The following is an 18,890-nucleotide window of genomic DNA, read 5'->3' on the forward strand; positions in this document are numbered from 1 at the left end:
ATGTTCTATAATTTTTTTTAAAAAAGAGAGATAGGTAGGCAAATGTTACCAATGAATTCATAAGTAGGCATTTTTAGTCATATTAGAAAAAGGATCCAGGCACAATTTAGAACTACTTGTCAGCAAAAAGAATTTGCCACTCTGACCTTCCCATTTTTCTTGAGCATAAACCTCACCACCCAGATCATGGGGATGAGATCTGAAAATGTCCTTTTGGTCCAGCCTACTCTCTGGTCTACTTCAGGTGGACTTCTCTGCCGTGAGCCATGCCACTGGAATGGGATTTATAAGCGGCCCTCACTGGGCTGGCCCAGCTGCACTTGGACTTCAGTGGGGCTCTCCATATCGGGCCAAATGTTGGGATTAAATTTAAAAATTGTTCTTTCTCTAGTTCTGTACCCAGGCAACACTCATCCCTTTCCTACCCACCCACTCTCCTGGCGTCTTTACTCCCTTGTCTACTAGAGCTGTGTCTCTCTGAAAATACTCCAGAGAGATTCTATAGGACCATGCTGTACAGGCTTTGGAGTCAGACCATCCTGCCTTTGGGTCTTGACTCTGCCAGTTACATTGTGTGTGTAATGATGATCACACACTGACCTCTCTAAGCTTGAGTTTTTCATCTATAAGACCAGAATGTAAATATCTTCTTTGCAAGGTTATTAGGACCCTTAGATATTACAGGCAGTGCACTTAGCATAGGATTAGGCATATTTCACGTGGCCAAAACATCAAATCTTTTATTGTTATTTGTATAAAATAGGATCTCAATAAATGTTTATGAAACATAATTTAAAAATTACATAGGACCACTTTTTCAGAGCATTCCAATTAAATTCAGATAAAAAGTAATGAAAAAGAGGCCATGAAGATTACTGGACAGAGCAACATTTTCTTAAAAATATATCTCAGACTAGCCATAAGATGAAAGGTAGAGTGTGCAATAGCCATGGGAGGCTTTAGAAATGAACTCACCCCCGACCAGCCGTGGGGCAAAAACTGGCCCTCAGCCCAGTATTTCCCATTGATGAAGAAGAGGCCTGCAATCATGATGAACGCCCACACGGCCAGATTCAGCACGTTGAGGACATTGTTGAAGCCCACGGAATTCTTCACCCCCAGTGCAACAATGACGGTGACAATGACAGCAATCACCAGAGCCAGAAGGTCAGGGTATGATTTCTCACCTTTCCCTAGAGGGGAAAGACCTGAGTTAATATCATTCAGAGGGGAGAAAGGGCCATGCAAGCTCCCAGCAGCGCTCCTTCAGAACATTCGCACTCAGCTCTGACAAGGGTGATCAGGTTGTCATGGAGAGAGGAGAGGCTTGTGTGCAAGTGTGTGTCTGTGTGAGTGCCTGTGCCTACACTGTGGTCCGCAAGTGTCTATTTGCAAATTTGTATGGAAATACAGGGAAGACGACCTAATATCCTGGACCAAAAATTGGGATACATGATATGACAGAGACAACACAGCCTAGGGAACCATGGCACAGAACACTCGAAGTCAGAACTGTCCTGACATACTGGTGGTGTATATCATGGGCTTAACATGTCATTTAAAAAATGCTTTATCTTCACTGTTGTTCACTTTATAGTCCATAAATTTTCCATCCTAGTAATCTTTTCATTTTTAGAAAGTCTGAAAATGTGTATCTTTGAACACTATTGGAAGAGGGTGTTGTTTGCATTTATGTGTATTTGTTTGCAGAGAAGATAAGCAGTGAACACATCCCACTTGTCTGTTGGTCAGTGGACTCCTGCCCTCTATAGAATGGAAAAGGCACTGCCTCAGCTGTCAGGCTCCTGAATTTCAGCTGTACTTTTGCCCATGACCCGCTGTGTGGCCTTGGGCAAATACCTCAGTTCTCTGGACCTCATCTGTAAAGTGAAGAGTTTGGACAAGCCTAAACATTCCATGAAATCAGTATATTGTGGAGATGTGGTCTTCATACCTTTTTATCTTCTTATGGTATCTGCATGCTCAACATTTTTGTCAATTACTCTAAGATAGGGACACCAAAGTCACATGACTAGCACACAGCCACAGAATCTATACTTGGAAGTTCTGGGGCAAGACCCCAAAGCTTCCCCAACTATTGTTTGGCTTCCCATGAATATGAGAGGTTAAAGTCAGACATTAGGATGGAAAGTGGGACAAGTGACGGATAGAGTGCATGGCATGTTTTACGTGAGCTTCTGATTGCTCATTGCTCACCCAGTTCTAGTAACCTTCCTTGACTTCTGCTAGACTGGAATCCATTTTTCCTCTTTACAAGTATATTTTCTCATTTAAAAATTAATACGTGCTTATTTATGAAAATTAAAAAACATTGCTGAAACCACTAGAGAAGTTCCTTACAGTTATTTTTCCTGCATTGGTTTTATTTTTATATAGTTATTAACATGATGCATATACCATTTGTATCCTTTGTTGCATGACATTGCATCATTAACCTATTCCATATTATTACAACAGTCCTCATAATCATCCTTTTAACTGCTACGTAATATGCTTCCACAATTTACTTAATCATTTGTTCCACTATAGAATAATTAGGCGATTTCTAATCTTTAATATAAATAAGGCTATGATGAATATCTTTTCATATAAAGCTTTTTTTTTTTGGAAATTAGAATGACTTCCCTAGGATAGATTCACAGAAGAAGAATTACTCTGGAAAAAAAAAAAAAAAGGAGAGAGACATATTTAAGGATCTTGATGCATTTTGCCAAATTGAATCCTGAAGGAGGAACCCATTTATTTGTTGGGGTAATTCCGCATGTTGGGGTAAGAGGATATGGCAGCCTCACCTAGGCCGTTGAGGGTTCCCACGCTGTCTACCATCCAGCGGCTGATGGTGTGGTTTGCCAGCGAGTCAAACATGCTGCTTAGAGCACTGGCGCCAGCTGCAGTGCCAATCAGGTACTCCAGGATCAGGTTCCAGCCAATGAAAAATGCCACGAATTCCCCAACAGTGACGTAACTGTAGGTGTAGGCTGACCCCGTTGTCTTGGGAACACGGACTCCAAACTCTGCATAGCAGACGCCTGAATGGCAGAAGCACACATGGGTGGTGGACTTTAGGAGATGAGCTAACAACCTCATGGTGGTTAACCATCTTGGGCACAAACTACTGGGATTCTCTGGGATCTTAGAACAAATACATAAAATTTTATGTATATGAATAAATTCAAGGCCAATTCTAACATCTTTCAACGTCAGTTCTGAAAAGCTGTTAACCTGAATGCTTGGGAAGAGAATCAGAAGTAATTTAATGAACTATTGGAAACTGCTCTTTATTTGGAAAAAGTCCTATTTGTTGTATATGTCTCTGTCATGTTCCTTAGGTGTCCTTATGTGTCAGAATGAACATGGGTCTAGTTCATTATGACCCTCCACACTTGATGACACTAGGTTTACATTATGTATAATATTCTTCTCTTTCAGTTTTGCATATTACAGAGGTCCTCTTCATCTGAGCATGATAGTTCAAGCAATCTGTGAAGATTCTGTACTACATATGGGAAGTAGGGTTAATAGAAAATGCAAATATAAGTGAGTGAGTAGTTTTTTTTTGTTGTTTTTTTTTTGAGAGAGAGAGTGTGAATGCCAATGGGGGAGGGTAGAGACAGAGAGAGAGAAAGAATCTTAAGCAAGCTCCACACCCAGTGTGCAGCCCGAGGTGAGGCTTGATCTCACAACCATGAGATCATGACCTGAGCTAAAATCAAGAGTGGATGCTTAACTGACTGAGCCACCCAGATGCCCCTATTGCCTTTCTTTGATGGAATTATAAATTAAATTAGAAAGAGACTGGGAATACTCCAAACTTCTGGGAGCTGGGAGAGTTCCCTACATCGTGCTAGGGTCTCTGGATTGCGGCCAGTGGGTGGGATGCCAAGTTGGAGGACAAACCTAGGACAGCTTGGAGAAAACACGCCAGGAATGGGTCGTAGGAGGGATCTCAAAGTAAACGTTACCTCCAGTCCAATTTTGTTAAGAGCCAACCCTGAGGTTCTCTCATCATAAATCAGGGAAGAATAGTTCACTCTTTTGTGAATAAAGAGAGCAGGTTTCTTCTCCTTTGAAGGGAGTGAAATCAGTGCAAGGAGGCACAAACAGAGATGTCAGAAGCCATGGCACAATGAATAGCTAAAGGTGATGCACTTTCTCTTTTTCTACCTCTTAGTGGTGCCGGCTCTCAGGGCGTCCATGTGAAAGGAGCACTGGACCAGGGGCCTGTGCTCTTGTCTCAACTCTGCCTTGAACCTGTTCATCCCTTTATATTCAGTTTCCTTCTTTGTAAAATAAAGGAATTAGACAGGGATGCTCTTGTAAGGGCCTCTCTACTCTGACACTCGAAGATTCTACCTGTTACACTGAATTTTATGGAGTTTGCTGCAAAACATATTGAGCATGGTTCACTTTTCTTTTACATCAATGACTATGTTGTTCTACATATGGAGACCTCAAGGCTAGCAAAGACATCCATCCCTGCACCCAATGACCTAAGCCACTGTTTTTTGTTTTTGTTTTTGTTTTGAGTATCTATGTTGGCCCTCTGCCCGCGCACCTTTGTAAAACAGTTTTTCACCTCCTTTCTGGAGGTCAGACAGTAAGTTGCTTCTTTTTGTTGCTATCACAGGATTACCTTGAACAGGCAGGGCACCTCCTTTTCTAAATTGCCACTTCCAACACCCGATGTTTAAATTGTTAGAGTGTAGGAGAGTGTAGAGTGTATAAGCACCAGTATGAGGGCCTGATAGTGTTTCCTCAGATGCTTGCAGGGCTTCTATGCTCTCCTGTCCTGAAGGGAGTCGGGTTTGCAGATACACAGTAGGTTGCCCTTTTAGTAAAGTGTGAGGAAGGGATTAGGAGGCAATCCTAAATCCGCTCTTTGGTATAGGATCCATAGCTTTATCCAATAATTCTTACATCCTGTGAGCTCATCTCTTCACCCTCTTTACCCCTGATAATGCACACGGCTTATAAATAGAAATTTCTCAACCAATGCTTTTGAAAATGGCAGTAATTTGATTATAAATTTAATTTGGAGAGCCAATTAATTTTGAAGTTTGGGCAATCAGTGGTTCTCCACTTAATGTTTGATCTGCCAAATTATATGTAAAAATACCCAGTTCACCATTAGAACCCTCTTGCCAAGGGTAATTAGCAAATAGCCAAGTCTCACTTAGGTCTTTGAAGGAGCCAGTGCCTTGCTGTCATGAGGCAGAGGAAGAGGCCCTGAGCTGCGCCCAGGGTAGGAGCATAGGAAATCAGTCATTTATTTCCCAAAGTCCAGCTTGGATTCTGATAGCTGGAGTTGGGGAAGGACAGTAGGAAAATAAGTTAGACACTAACTAGGTAAGACAATTTCTGCTCCTGGAGACTATTCTTTTGGATGCATTGTAAAGGATTTTATTTTTGCATCTTTCTGATTTATTTGTATGCAAGAATCCAGGCTTTTAGTGGGCATTAGGGAGTATCCAGCCTGGCACTGAATCTCAGTGGTGAGGAGTAAGTGACCTCAGCCCCAAATATCCTGAAAAAGACCTGGAAAATGTTGTCTCTCATTCCACTTTTTTCAAATATATGGTGTGTAGGAGAGACATATATATTTTTAAATGTTTCTTTATTTAAATGTTTTATTTATTTCTGAGAGAGAGAGACAGCGTGAGCAGGGGAGGGTCAGAGAGAGAGAGGGAGACACAGAATTCAAAACAGGCTCCAGGCTCTGAGCTAGCTGTCAGCACAGAGCCCGACGTGGCGCTCGAACCCACGAACAATGAGATCATGACCTGAGCCGAAGTTGGACGCTTAACTGACTGAGCCACCCAGGTGCCCCAATGTTTATGTATTTTAGAGAGAGAGAGAGAGAGAGAGAGAGAGAGAATCTGAAGTAGGCTCCAGGCTCTGAGGTGTCAGCACAGAGCCTGATGTGAGGCTTGAACTCACAAACTGCGAGATCATGACCTGAGGTAAAGTCAGATGCCTAACCAACTGAGCGACCCAGGAGCCCCATGAAGAGACATATTTAAAAGTATCTTTCTAATTTGAATAAGAAATAAAAACCAAAGAAAGGGAAACCATGGTTTTTATCTTAGATTATATAATAACTGAGTGTCGAAGGGCAAGTTACTTACCTAACATGGGTAAAGTGAGGGAGCAGAGAGATAGACTTCAGGGCCCCTTCTAGTGTTACCATTCTTTGGTTTCACAGCTAGAATCAGCTTTCCAACATTTGTCAGTGGGGGCAGCTTTGGAGAAAATACTGGAAGCCAGTAGCTCTCAACAAAAGTAGTACTGCCACCTAGGGGGAATTTTGGAGATCTGTGGGGGTGTCCATGGTTTTCATAATGATTGTGGGCACTTGAGGCATTACATGGGGAGGATTCATTAGACAGTCTGCAGTGTGGGACTGTCCCACAGAAGGAAGCATTTTCCTGTGTCTTATAGAACTTCTGAGGGTCCCAAAGGACCTGTTTATGAAAACAGTTTTATAAATGATAAAAACCTCTTTACAATTTCTGAGCCCAAATCTATCTCCATTTTAATACTTTTTCTAAAGTTTATTTATCTATTTTGAGAGAGAGAGAGAGGGAGAAAGAGAGACAGAGAGAGAGAACATAAGCTGTGGAGACAGGCAGAGAGAGATAGAGACAGAGAATTCCAAGCAGGCTCTGTGCTGTCATCACAGAGTCTGATGTGGGGCTTGATTTCATGAACTGTGAGATCATGACCTGAGACGAAAGCAGGATTGGGCTGCTTAACCGAATAAGCCACCCAGGTGTCCATCTCCCCATTTCACATATTAATACAAAGCATTTTGTTTCATGATTTTATATACATTGAATTTTCTAGGGCTGGGTAAATTGAGGGGCAGTTGTAATTTGTTTTGTTTGGAATTTACAAAGAGTTGGTCATTATTTTGGAAAACCGTATCATCAACAGCAACAGAACTCATGGTCCCTGAGTACGGAACAGCAGACCTGTGTAAGTTTGAGTTCACAGTTTGTCTACAAGTGACAGCAGACATCTGACGACTTCATTATGTCTCCTATTCTTACGCTACAGCTTCTACACACTGAAATATTATTTTTACAAGAAGTGACTTTTCCTTCATTTACCTTCCATACTCAGAGCATATTGATTTTTTTTTAATTGTGTGGCTCTGGAAAACAGTAGGGGTTCCTCAAAAAAGTTAAAAATAGAACTACCCTATGACCCAGCAATTGCATTACTAGGTGTTTACCCAAAGAATACAAAAACAATAATTCAAAGGGATGCATGCACCCCAATATTTATAGCAGCATTATCTATAATAGCCAAATTATGGAAACAGCCCAAATGCCCATTAGCTAATGGATGAAGAAGAGAGAGAGAGAGAGAGAGAGAAGAATATTAGCCATAAAAAAGAATGCAGTCTTGCAATTTGTAACAACATGGATGGAGCTAGAGAGTATTAATAGTAAGCAAAACAAGTCAGTCAGAGAAAGACAAATGCCATATGATTTCACTCATATGTGGAATTTAAGAAACAAAACAAAGGAACAAAGTGGGGGGAAAGGAGAGAGAGAATCAAACCAAGAAACAGACTCTTACGTATGGAGAACAAACTGATGGTTACCAGAGGGGAGGTGGGTGGGGATTAATAGTTAAATAGGCGATGGGGATTAAGGAGTGCACTTGGTATGATAAGCACCAGATGTTGTATGGAAGTGTTGAATCACTAAATTGTATACCTGAAACTAATATTACATTGTATGTTAACTGGAATTTAATAATATTTTTTAAATGTTTATTTTTGAGAGAGACAGACCGAGTGCAAATGGGGGAGGGGTAGAGAAGGAGACACAGAATCTGAAGCAGGCTCCAGGCTCTGGGTTGTCAGCACAGAGTCTGACTCAGGGCTTCAACCCATGAACCTTGAGATCCAGACCTGAGCTGAAGTTAGACACTAAATGAACTGAGCCACTCAGGCACCCTGTTAACTGGAATTTAAATAAAAACTTAAAAAACCAAAATATAATTTTAATCACTATGAAAAAATAAGTACGTAGGAAGGTAACATTATCTCTAGTTTATTTATAGAATTACTTTAGGATAACAAAGGAAGAATTTCAAAGTATTGATTTCCTAAAGTTGATTTGTACTAAGTTGGAGAATCACTATTCTAAATGAGAAAAACATTCATCTAAATAGTATAGTATCTAAATCTACTCCATTTAGTAATGCATTAAAAAATGTCTTGCCCTGGGGTTATCTTCCTTATGCTATTATCAAAGTGATTCTGCATTCCTTGGCTAACCATCCAGTGATTGGAGAGGGAGAGACATTGATTTCAAAAGTATAACTGCATAGCTGGAGGAAATCATTATGAAGTACCATGTCAGGATACAGATGCTGCAGACCACTGGGTGAAAGTTTCCCAGTGGAGTTGTTCAGAGGTAGCAAGTCCAGGTCCTTGAGAAATATAGGGGATACATTTGAACAGCACAAGAGGGAATAGAGTGATTTTGCATAGCCTGCAACTCAAATATTCTTTTGAAATGATCAACTCTTTAGGTATATTGTAAACATGCCTTTCTTTTCATTTTGTCATTTCCCTAGTGTTTTGTTTTATTTCTATACCTAGAACTATTTTTTTTTTTTTTTTTTGTTAAATTGACAAACTGCCAGGCTGAATAGCTGTCAAACTTAGGACTTACACATTGAAAAGAGGGTTGGGATAAGACATCAAGGGTATTCTATATTTGAAATATTCTCTGTTGATCTCTTGTGTACTCATAAATGATGTATGAATTGGAGTTCAGAGAAATTTGGTCCTTTTCAAAGTGAATTTCTTTCCAACTCAGACAGTCCGTGGTTCTATCACATATAGATATGATAAGCTGGCCTTATATTAAATAGTCCCAGAGAGCCTACATAGGATGTTGAACTTTCCAAATTGCCTAATATGGGGCTGCCATTCGTCAAGATAATCACTACACGTGCTTCCCATCACTCTAGAACCAGGAGGCAAAGATTCTCTTCCACCTTAAGAGGGTGTGAAAGAGAAAGATTCAGGGGCGCCTGGGTGGCTTAGTCGGTTAAGCGTCCGACTTTCGCTAAGGTCATGATCTCGCGGTTCGTGGGTTCGAGCCCCGCGTCGGGCTCTGTGCTGACTGCCAGCTCAGAGCCTGGAGCCTGTTTCAGTCTGTGACTCCTTCTCTCTCTGACCCTCCCCTGCTCACGCTGTCTCTCTCCTAGAAATAAATAAAACATTAAAAAAAAAAAAAAAGAGAAAGATCCAGCTGGGAGCAGGTGAAAGGTAGAGAAAGATTTCTCCACTCAAGAAATATTTTCCCTCCACATTCCACTAAAACAAAGCCATTGTCTACAGAAGTACTTTTTAAAAGTACATTCACCTGGAAAGATTAAATCTAGAGATTATTCACACTTGAATGCCAGTTACTCAGATAAAGATAGTTTTTTCCATTAACATGTAGTTTAACTTATTGACTATTTCCTTAACCTATTTATCAACTAACTTATCAATTTCCTACAATAACTTCTGACTTCCTAATTTCTTTCTTTTAAGTGATACACATTGTTAAGTGCCTACTGTGTCAGGCACTAAAGTGAATACCAGAGACATAGATCTTCTAATCTTGAAGAATCTATATTCCAATCAGGAAAGAGTTTAATAAACAGATGAACCCATACAGCCAGTATTTAGTACTATACAGTATTTATGAGGAGCTCTGGAAGCCCAGTAGGGCGAGCGTCTTAGAGGACACAGTCCTTGGTTTCTGGCAAAGTAGGGATGAAGGGGAGACCTCTGAGCTTCATACTGAAGGGTGAACTGGGCTTTTCCAGGCAGAATGAAATGGAAAAGGGTGATCTCAAGCAGGTGGAAGGAAGTAGCTGGAATGACACATGCGGGCTGCTTTGTGAATTGAGGAGGATGAGTCTGTAGAAGTTAACTGGGGATCAAGGGATTGAAGGAGTGGGACCTTTTTAATAGACCGGGGGAATCTAGCTGAACAAAACTGTCCACTCATCTGCTTCTATTGTTTTAAAGCTTTGTCTTGGTTGTAAAAACCTCTTCGCACACAAGTGGTATTTGAGAGTCCCATACATAAATAAGTAAAAGCAAGGTGGCTTTGTTTAAGGAGGGGGTGGGAGACCTGAGGCTGGTCTGCTCAGGACCCCCCCCATCCCATACCTCCCTAAAGCGCCAACCCTCCTCTGTGGACTCACCGGTCGTACTGAGCACAGTATGGGGACAGATGTCAGCTGCTCATCGGGGCTGCTCCCTTGATGGTTGATGCAACTGAGCCCCAGGCCTGACGTTGCACCTTCAATTAGTGATAGAGCCGTGGCTAGAACCGAAGCCTACCATACGCCATTCCAGGAGCTTTCCAGCTCATTCATTCATCCACAGCATTTATAAGGTTCTATCTCTATGCCTCTATGTTAGATTTTAGACATTTAAAGGTGAATAGGAAGAATACAGTTCCTTTGTTGTGGGTCTTATAGTCTAGTGGAGAAGACAGACAAGAAGACCAACAAATTATAATAAAATAAGAAAGGAGATATTAGTTGCAGGGGGTGGACAGAAATGCATGAGCTGCTTTAAAGAACTGCAAAGCTGAATTCTGAAATAAAGTCTTTGGATAGCCAGAAGGACTTTCTCTAGGGAGAGAGGTATCAGGAGATATGAGAAGGAGGGGCGGAGTCTTCAAGAAAACCGTTTGCCAACGCGGCAGCTTCATTCAGGCCTCTGAGGTCAGTAACATCGCGAGTGGTCAATCAGGCTGTCTTGGGTGACCAGCCCTAGGTCACAGATATCAAGCCTGAGTCGTTATTTTGAACGTGCGTCTCTCAGTGATTCTCATTCATGAAGTCAGTTCCCCCTGAGCGCCAGTCATCTGCTCTCTCCCAGTCTGGAATCAGCCACGGGACGGAACCAGTGCCCCGCTCCAATTAGGCCCGAACAAGTCCTCACCAAAGACGGCATTTTTGCTGAGATGGTTGTCACTCATTTCCTTTTCGTTTTCTTGGTTTTCTTAAGACATCTTTGTTCTGTTTATAAATTCACAGCAGGGCTAAGACACGACCGTATTGCTGCAGGTGAGGGCACTGCACAAACGTGGATTGGGAGCGGGCTATCGCGAGAAATCACGGGACCTCAGAGCGAAGTAGAGCGTGAATTCTCGCGGAAACATTTGTCCCCTTTGCGACGCCGGATTCCCAGGGCGGGCAAGGAAGTATCGCAGTCATTGCAGTTCCCCTTGAGAAGCCGGCTGCGGGATTCTCAGAAACATCTGTCTCTTCAGCCCCCTGGCAGGTGGGACCCTGTGATCCCTTCACCCATGTCCTCCTTCCAATGCCCTTCATTAGCCTAGAAAACTGTACGTTTCTTTTCCCAGGAGAAATCCATCAGGCTGTCTCTTCACCTCACCTCCCTGCTCCTGTCTCATCTACCTGAGGAACCTTGGTCTCTCCGTCACTTGTCAGGGAAGCCCAGGCAGTTCTAACAAATGCGTCTGGAAGAAAAGCAGTTTGTCTGGGAATGCCCGTTCCTTTGCGTCTAAGACTTGTCATTTTTCTGCCGAAACGGGGCCCTAGGTGGACAGTAGGAGCCTGTGTTCAGAGGCTGGGTAGCATCTTCCATCAGGGCGTGTGTGACACTATTCGTTACTGAGCCTGACAGGGCTCCAATTAAAGTTGGGTTAGGGAACCGAGGGCACACAGGTTCCCTAAACCAGAGCACCAGTGCATCAACACCTACCCAGGAAGGAAAGAAGCCGTTCTCATAGTCGAAGAAGTGACCCCTGAGGCAGGTCGGGAAGTATCATAATTCACTGATTAAATGTGAACAGACTCTCTGTGTGCTCTCTTCTCTAGACTCCTTCTGTGAAAATATGGTAAAGGTTGCCAGAGGTACAGTTTCCATAGCATGATGAGTTAGAGTATTCTATTGTGTGGCCATGCTATTGTTAATTATCATCATTAGTGTGCGCTAGTTTATTTTGTTGCTTTGTCAAATGGTGATGAAGATTTAGCTGTTCCCTGAGTCCGTCTTCTGACCCCTCTTCAATCCTGAGGTGGTAGGTGGACTGGAACAACCCTTTTCTCTGCCCCTCAGGGTAATGTCAAAGGCAACCTTGCAGGGAAAAGGATGTTACAAAAGAGAAAGACAGCTGCATTTTGGCATCTACAAAGTGCCAGGCCCATTGTACACAGTTTTTCATCTGACGCCCAGGAAAGCCATAAGCGAATGCCGAGGTCACCATCAGCAGCCCGTCTCTGCTTTAGGAGTAGGAGTGAGTATCAAAGGAGCCACACAGCATCTAGAGAGTGGTTTTGACAGCTAAATGAGATAATGCACACAGATCATTTCCCTTGTACCCGACACACAGTAAGTGTTTAATAAATGGCAACTAAAGTTATTACTAACTGTGGCCTTGAGTAAGTCACTGGGCGTTAGTTTCCCCATCTGGACAGCGGTGATGGTGCTCCCTGCTGTGCGGTTGCTGTGGGTCCGCAAAGGAGCACGTGTTCTGGAGTGTGGGGGGCACTCCCGCGTGGGAGCAGTGGCGATTGTTACCGAGGAGGACAGGGAATCACACGGACTTTCTCAGCAGTAGCCTCCTGAGCATTTCTGCAGGAGCTGATGCCTGGGGGATGGGATAGAAGAGGTTGGAAGCAAGGATAGTTGGCTGATGGTTTTAGAGAGTCATTGTTGGCAGGGATATCAGAAATCATCTGGAGTCTAGACCAAGCCCTACGTGTGCCCAATTCACTTCTAGATGGATGTTTTGGTTCCCCCTCTCCCCCATTCACTTCTAAATCAGAACCTGAAAAAGTTCCTTCTCAGATTTTAAGCCTTTAATCTGGAAGCATATGTTCTCTTCTGCAAGTCCAGTTAGACATTGTGAGAGTGGAGAGAAATTTCCTGTTTCCTTGCTCAGCCTTTCTTCGTGAGGCCTTGACCCCTCATTCAGATGACTCTGATAACTGGGCTAGAAGGGCTTTGTGCAGAAAGGAGAGAACAGGGGCGAAGTGACAACCAGCAATTCTCATGCACCCAGGTATTTCTCGGCTCACCACTCCCCGAAAGTAGGCAGTGCCCCCATTTCCAGAGCAGATGACAATGGCACTAAAAAAGATGGCTGACATAAAAAGCTCTGTGAGGGGACCAGGCCATCACTCCCCACCCTGAGGATTTAGTGGGTGGGGGGCAAAGCTGAGTGCCAAGGGAGCACCCTGGAGCCCTGACAGCAGGTGGGACCAGGTTCCCCCAGGTTGGGCTGCGTTGTCAGCAGATGCCCGGGAGCATAAGACACTTTGAATCTCTCATGGGCCTGGATCTGTTCTCTGTAGAGGACCTTCCCAGGGACATGAGACACCTTTCATTTAAGAAGAGGGGTGACCCTCCTACATTGTTGGTGGGAATGTAAACTGGTGCAGCCCCTCTGGAAAACAGTGTGGAGGTTCCTCAAAAAATTAACAGTAGAACTCCCCACCAATAGCACTGCTAGGAATTTACCCAAGGGATATAGGAGTTCTGATGTATAGGGACACATGTACCCCAATGTTCATAGCAGTACTCTCAACAATAGCCAAAACATGGAAAGAGCCCAAGTGCCCATCAACAGACGAATGGATCAAGAAGATGTGGTTTATCTATACTATGGAATACTACATGGCAATGAGAAAGAATGAAATCTGGCCATGTGTAGCAACATGGATGGAACATGAGGGTGTTATGCTGAGCGAAATAAGTCAGGCAGAGAAGGACAGATACCATATGTTTGCACGTATAGGAGGATTAGGAGGAACTTAATGGAGGACCATGGGGGAGAAGAAGGGGAAAAATAGTTGGGGTAAGGGAGGGAGGCAAGCCATGAGAGACTCTTGAATGCTGAGAACAAACTGATGACTGATGGGGGTGAGGGAGAGGGGAAGGGAAGTGATGGGCATGGAGGAGGGCACTTGTTGGGGTGAGCACTGGGTGTTATATGGAAACCAACCTGACAATAAACTATTTAAGAAAAAAATAATAAAAGTAAAAATTAAAAAATATATACATTTTTAAATGTGAAAACATTTTTAAATAAAAAAAAAAGAAGAAGAGGGGTGCCATCTCCACTTTTGCCAAACAGGAATAATATGCAGGGAGGGCAGAGCAGGGCCAGTGACTAGGGATTTAGGAGACCTAGCAATGTGAGGAGGGGCACTGAGTGCGCGGAGCCAGTGCCTGGCATGCACAGAACTTCTGAGCCACTGTGCACCAAGTTGACTTTGTCAGGGGTTGTTGGGAGCGTAGGAAGGCAAGGCTCTCTTCCTGCACGTTTGTTATGTTTGTTATCTCACTGGGTCATGCCTTAGTTCTAGCACCTAGTTCAGGAGTTCGATACCTTTTGTTCAGAAAGAGTACTTTGTCACGGACCTTGTTTAATTTCCTTACTGCACTTACCACAATTTGTAGTTAAATGTATCCATTTTCTTGTTTTCTGAGGTACAGCCTATGGGTGTGTTTTGGAGCACAACCTTTTGGAAGGGGGTTTTCCTGCTAGCCAGGAGAATTCCTCTTGGGAAAATACCTTCAGATGCGAAAGAAAGCTCTTTGTGGAAGATTCATCTGGAGAAAGAGGGAGTAGGAGGCAGGCTGCTGGGTCTTTGGCTGAGTGTGCACCAAGGGGCTTCAGAATCCGAAAGATGGGTGCTCATTTGCACTAAGAACAAACCTAGCCTGGTTAGGGTGGAGATCTGGTGAATGGTATGGACAGTAGTAATAATCTGAGCAAATGCTACTGAGCATTTACTACCTGTACCGGCTCCACTAAGCACTTTACATACACAATCTTCACAAGTAGAATCTACTATTATTTCTATTAGAGATGACACGTCTAAGATCTAAATGGACTACTGTGCAGACGTGAGAAGGAGGTCAGTATGCACAGGGACGAGGCTGCTCACAGGTACAGGTGACAGCCTGGGGTCTCTGCCGTGTGCCAGCTGTGCTAATGGCTGAGGACTCAAGACTGTGCCCCACCTGTAACTGTGGGCAACCTGTTGGGAAGATCTAGGTTAGGTACATTTCCTAAGTCACACAGTTGTTAAGTGGCTTGAAGTGAGAGAGATCAATTCCAGGGGCTAATTGCATCTGGCACCTGGCTGATCCTTGGGGTTGGAAAGTGTGTGTGGAAAGTCGAGACACTGTGCCTTTCTTTACAGATCTTTCCCCTCCCTGGTTCTTTTGCTGTCCTCACACAGCCAATCTAATCTGAGCTGTTCATTTTGCAGAGGAAGGAACTGAAGTCAAGAGGTGAATGACTTGCCTAAGCGACCTGAGCCGGTGAGAAACAGAGCTAGAACAAGGACACGGATGTCCCGACTTCTGTTCTGGGCCCTGTGGTCTCTTGCAGGGCTCATGATGATTTCATGCGGGCCTGTCTTGTTTCTTCGCATGGAGGTCGAATGCTTTGTGTCCGGGTTCTTCCCTGCGTTCTGCAGCCCAGCGGCCATGCTGAGCCCAGAGTGGTGACCAGTCCCTGCTGGCCATGCTAGTGGCTCTTGGTCCGCACTGTCCACTCTTCCAGGTGCTGCACAGGATGTAAAAGAAGCCCAGTTCTCCTTGGTTTGCTGGAGGAAGCTCATTTCAGAATCAGTAACTTGAGAGCCTTGTAACTTTTTATCAAAATACGCTCACCTTCTCTGAACTGGTAAGTGACATCCTTCCTACAAGACTGTCAATCCAGCTCTGTATAGAAGAGTTACATGAACTTCACAACACCCTTCTCACTGCTGACAGGTGACACAGAGGTGTTGAACTTAGAAAAGCATTTTCATGACCTGGGTTACGGAAGTTATGATCTAGAAAAGTGCTCAACTAATCAATAGAACAGAGTGAGCTACGGGCTCTTTTGAAACCTCAGTAAGAGTGAGAGTTTCCTTGATTCACCTTTTTTGGTGGATTTTTAAATTTGGGGAGGTGGGTCTGCATGAAGCAGTTTAGGGTAATAGTCTGTGGAGCCAGGCAGAATCAACTTTAGATTCAGCTTTTGTCACTGACTGCCTTATGGGCCTGTATAAGTCACCATACCTCTCTGAGCCTCAGTTTTATCATCTGCAGAATAATTACACAATGTCACTTATTTTGTAGGATTTTGTGGGAGGATTATGTGGCTGTGTGCAGCTAATGCCAGGCATATTAGGTCCCCAGTGCTTTAGCTGTTGTGATAAGCTATAAAATAGGGACACTAATAGTTAACCAATAGGGAGATTGAGAGTATTAAATGAGGTAATATATGCACAATGCCTGGGGCACAGTATTTGATTAATAACAACAAAAATCATAGTAATAATAATAATTACTAACATGTATCACGTGCTTACTAAGCTGTGTCTTAGAGACTTTACAGACATCAGGGAGCTGCTATCATTATGAAGATTTTGACATAGAGCTGTGTGTTTGAACAATATTTTCCAGAAGCTTGAAGCCTGGCAGGCATCTGTTCATCTTTGCATTTCTTCTCTATCCTTTCAGTGTTTCTATCTGTCCCCTACCAGAGTGGCTTAGAGCAAAGCTCAGGTATGTTTGGGCCAACGCATAGATGAGCTTGTGAAATGAATGAGTGATCCTAGATCACTGACAACAACCAGCGATGCAAAAGAACCCACCCTCCTCTGTTCACCTCTCTGGTCTGGCTTCAATTTGAGGAGGGGAAAATGGTTTGTTCTGAAAAACAAGACAAGGGAACTGAGCAGATATCTAGATAGATTCTGAATCTTTAGAATCTTCCTTGGTCATGAAAATCCAACCTGAGATGAATACTGGGATGAGAATATTCTGCTGAAGCCTGGCAAAGGTCCAGTCCAGAGGGTGGGGAAGGCACCTGCTTGACGGAGCTCTGCACCCCTTACCACTTTCCCAGGGATTCCATTCCCACATTCTTACCTAATGATGGAGTAGAAGATGCCAAAGGGTGAATGGAGATGGTTGGCAGGAAATAAAAATGATAAACCCTAGCGCTAAACCATAAACTAGGAATGCCAAGAAAAGTGCTACTCAGCGTGTTGGCCGGTATTGCCCTTAAAATTTTTTTTTGAAAGAGAGAGAGAGGGAGAGAGAGAGAGGAGAGCGCATGAGCAGGGGCGGGACAGAGAGAGAGGGAGACACAGACTCTGAAGCAGGTGTCAGGCTCGGAGTTGTCAGCACAGAGCCCATGGGGCTCAAACTCACAAACTATGAGATCATGACCTGAGCTGAAGTCAGATGCTTAACCACCTGAGCCATCCAGATGTCCCCAGTATTGCATTTTAGATGGTTGGCTTCAGGGATCTCAGAGGCGCTTGCTGAAATGGAAGACTATGAGTTCTGGAGTCCTATAGGCTGAGGCTGGAGTTCTGGCCCTGCCACTAAACGTCTGCCTGCCTCTCAGGAAGTGACTTTAACTTCTGACTGTCTGGCTCCTCCAGCTGAGGGAAGAGATAAGTCACTCTTCTCTCCACTGTGTCCATGAGGATGGGAAGGAGGCGCTGTATGGGAGCCTCACCCGCAGTGTTCTGCACACACTCATTCGTTCACTGCCCCTGGTGGCATTCTGCAGGGGTCCCCTTTCCTCGGATTTTCTGCTTCTACTTCACGTTCTGTCTCAAGAATCGTGTTGTAAATCCATTATTCTAGTGCCATTATTTCAAAAACACTCTCATTTGTTACATCTTTTCTCAGCTACAGAGAACATTTATCCCCCTCCCACATCCTCCCTTGCCCACCCATGCCCACATCCTCTCCATCTGAAGCTTCCTTCTGATCGCCACTCATAGTCTCTTGCCTGTTTTGTACAACAGCATGGCCAGTTTCTTCACCTTTCCCCTCTCCCCACTGTGTTACTACATTACAGATTTGGTCACGTTGCTCAACTTCTCTGCCAAAACAGTGATCTCTAACCTTCCTGCTTGGCCCCCAGGTCCCTTCCCTAAGACCCCACTTTGCTTAAGAAATTATCGTAATGGGCCATTTTGGTTAGGGGACAATAGTCTTTGGAGAATGGCGGGAATGAACTTGTAGGGAGACAGAGAGATAGTATACGGCTCTGGACAAGATATGGACCGGAGTTTTAGGGTTCCACAGGGAGCAGCAAGGGAAAAAAAGGTGAGGTTGAAGGAGAAAGGCTGCCCATCCATGTTGCTGGAGGCTGGACCCAATAAGAAGAGAGAGTTGGTGAACTTCTTTAAAGGCAGGGAGAATTAGAGTCCTGTATTCAATTCGAGGTTTGCTGTCTGCTGGGATGGACTGCATTATCGCTTCCATCTCTGGCCCAAACTTTCTATAAAGTACACCGCACACACAACTGCCTTGCTGAAACTTGGGGAGAGGAGGGATTAAGGTGGCGTCTGGTTGCATGATGAGGTAAAGAAAATGGGCAGAAGCAAATGAAATGCAGAATGGGGACAGAAACTCCATGGGAGCAGAGATTCAGAGTTGGCAGAACTAGAAAAAAGTAAGCCTTGGGGGAGGGGCAAGATGGCGGAGAAGTAGGGAGCTCCGTACCTGCACTTATGCCCAGGCATCACACAGAAAAGATCTGAAGCCATAGGAAACCGTACCAAACCCAAGAGATTGGGAGAGAAAGGACGCAGATTCCACTGAGAAAGCTTTCTAACGGCTACCTCAAGAAGCAAGCCAGAGTACACAAGGTGGAGAGTCCAAAATATCACTACGAATAGGAAAATAAAATAACCAAGGTCCCAACAAGAGAGACCAAGAGATACCATTCAAAAAACACTCTCTGAAAGGATAGGCCCTGGACAGTCAAAGAGTCTTCTTGGATATAGCAGCGCTCATAGATACAGAGAGCATAACAGGTCTTTAAAACCAACAAGAGCCGGAA

General features: G+C 43.9%; 1 protein-coding gene across 1 annotated transcript in view; it reads right to left on the reverse strand.

Annotated features, from left to right (window-relative positions):
- The window catches only part of SLC7A14 (solute carrier family 7 member 14), a 55,672-nt gene that overhangs the window by 24,876 nt on the left and 11,906 nt on the right, over window positions 1-18,890 (reverse strand). Inside the window, exons 2-3 of the mRNA XM_039236529.1 lie at window positions 2,814-3,050; window positions 976-1,193 (exon numbers count right to left, since the gene is read on the reverse strand). Coding sequence (XP_039092460.1) covers window positions 976-1,193; window positions 2,814-3,050 — 455 coding nt within the window. The remainder of the gene's footprint in view (window positions 1-975; window positions 1,194-2,813; window positions 3,051-18,890) is intronic.

Source organism: Hyaena hyaena, unplaced genomic scaffold (assembly GCF_003009895.1).
Source record: "Hyaena hyaena isolate Hyena2069 unplaced genomic scaffold, ASM300989v1 scaffold_112, whole genome shotgun sequence".
NCBI lineage: Eukaryota > Metazoa > Chordata > Mammalia > Carnivora > Hyaenidae > Hyaena > Hyaena hyaena.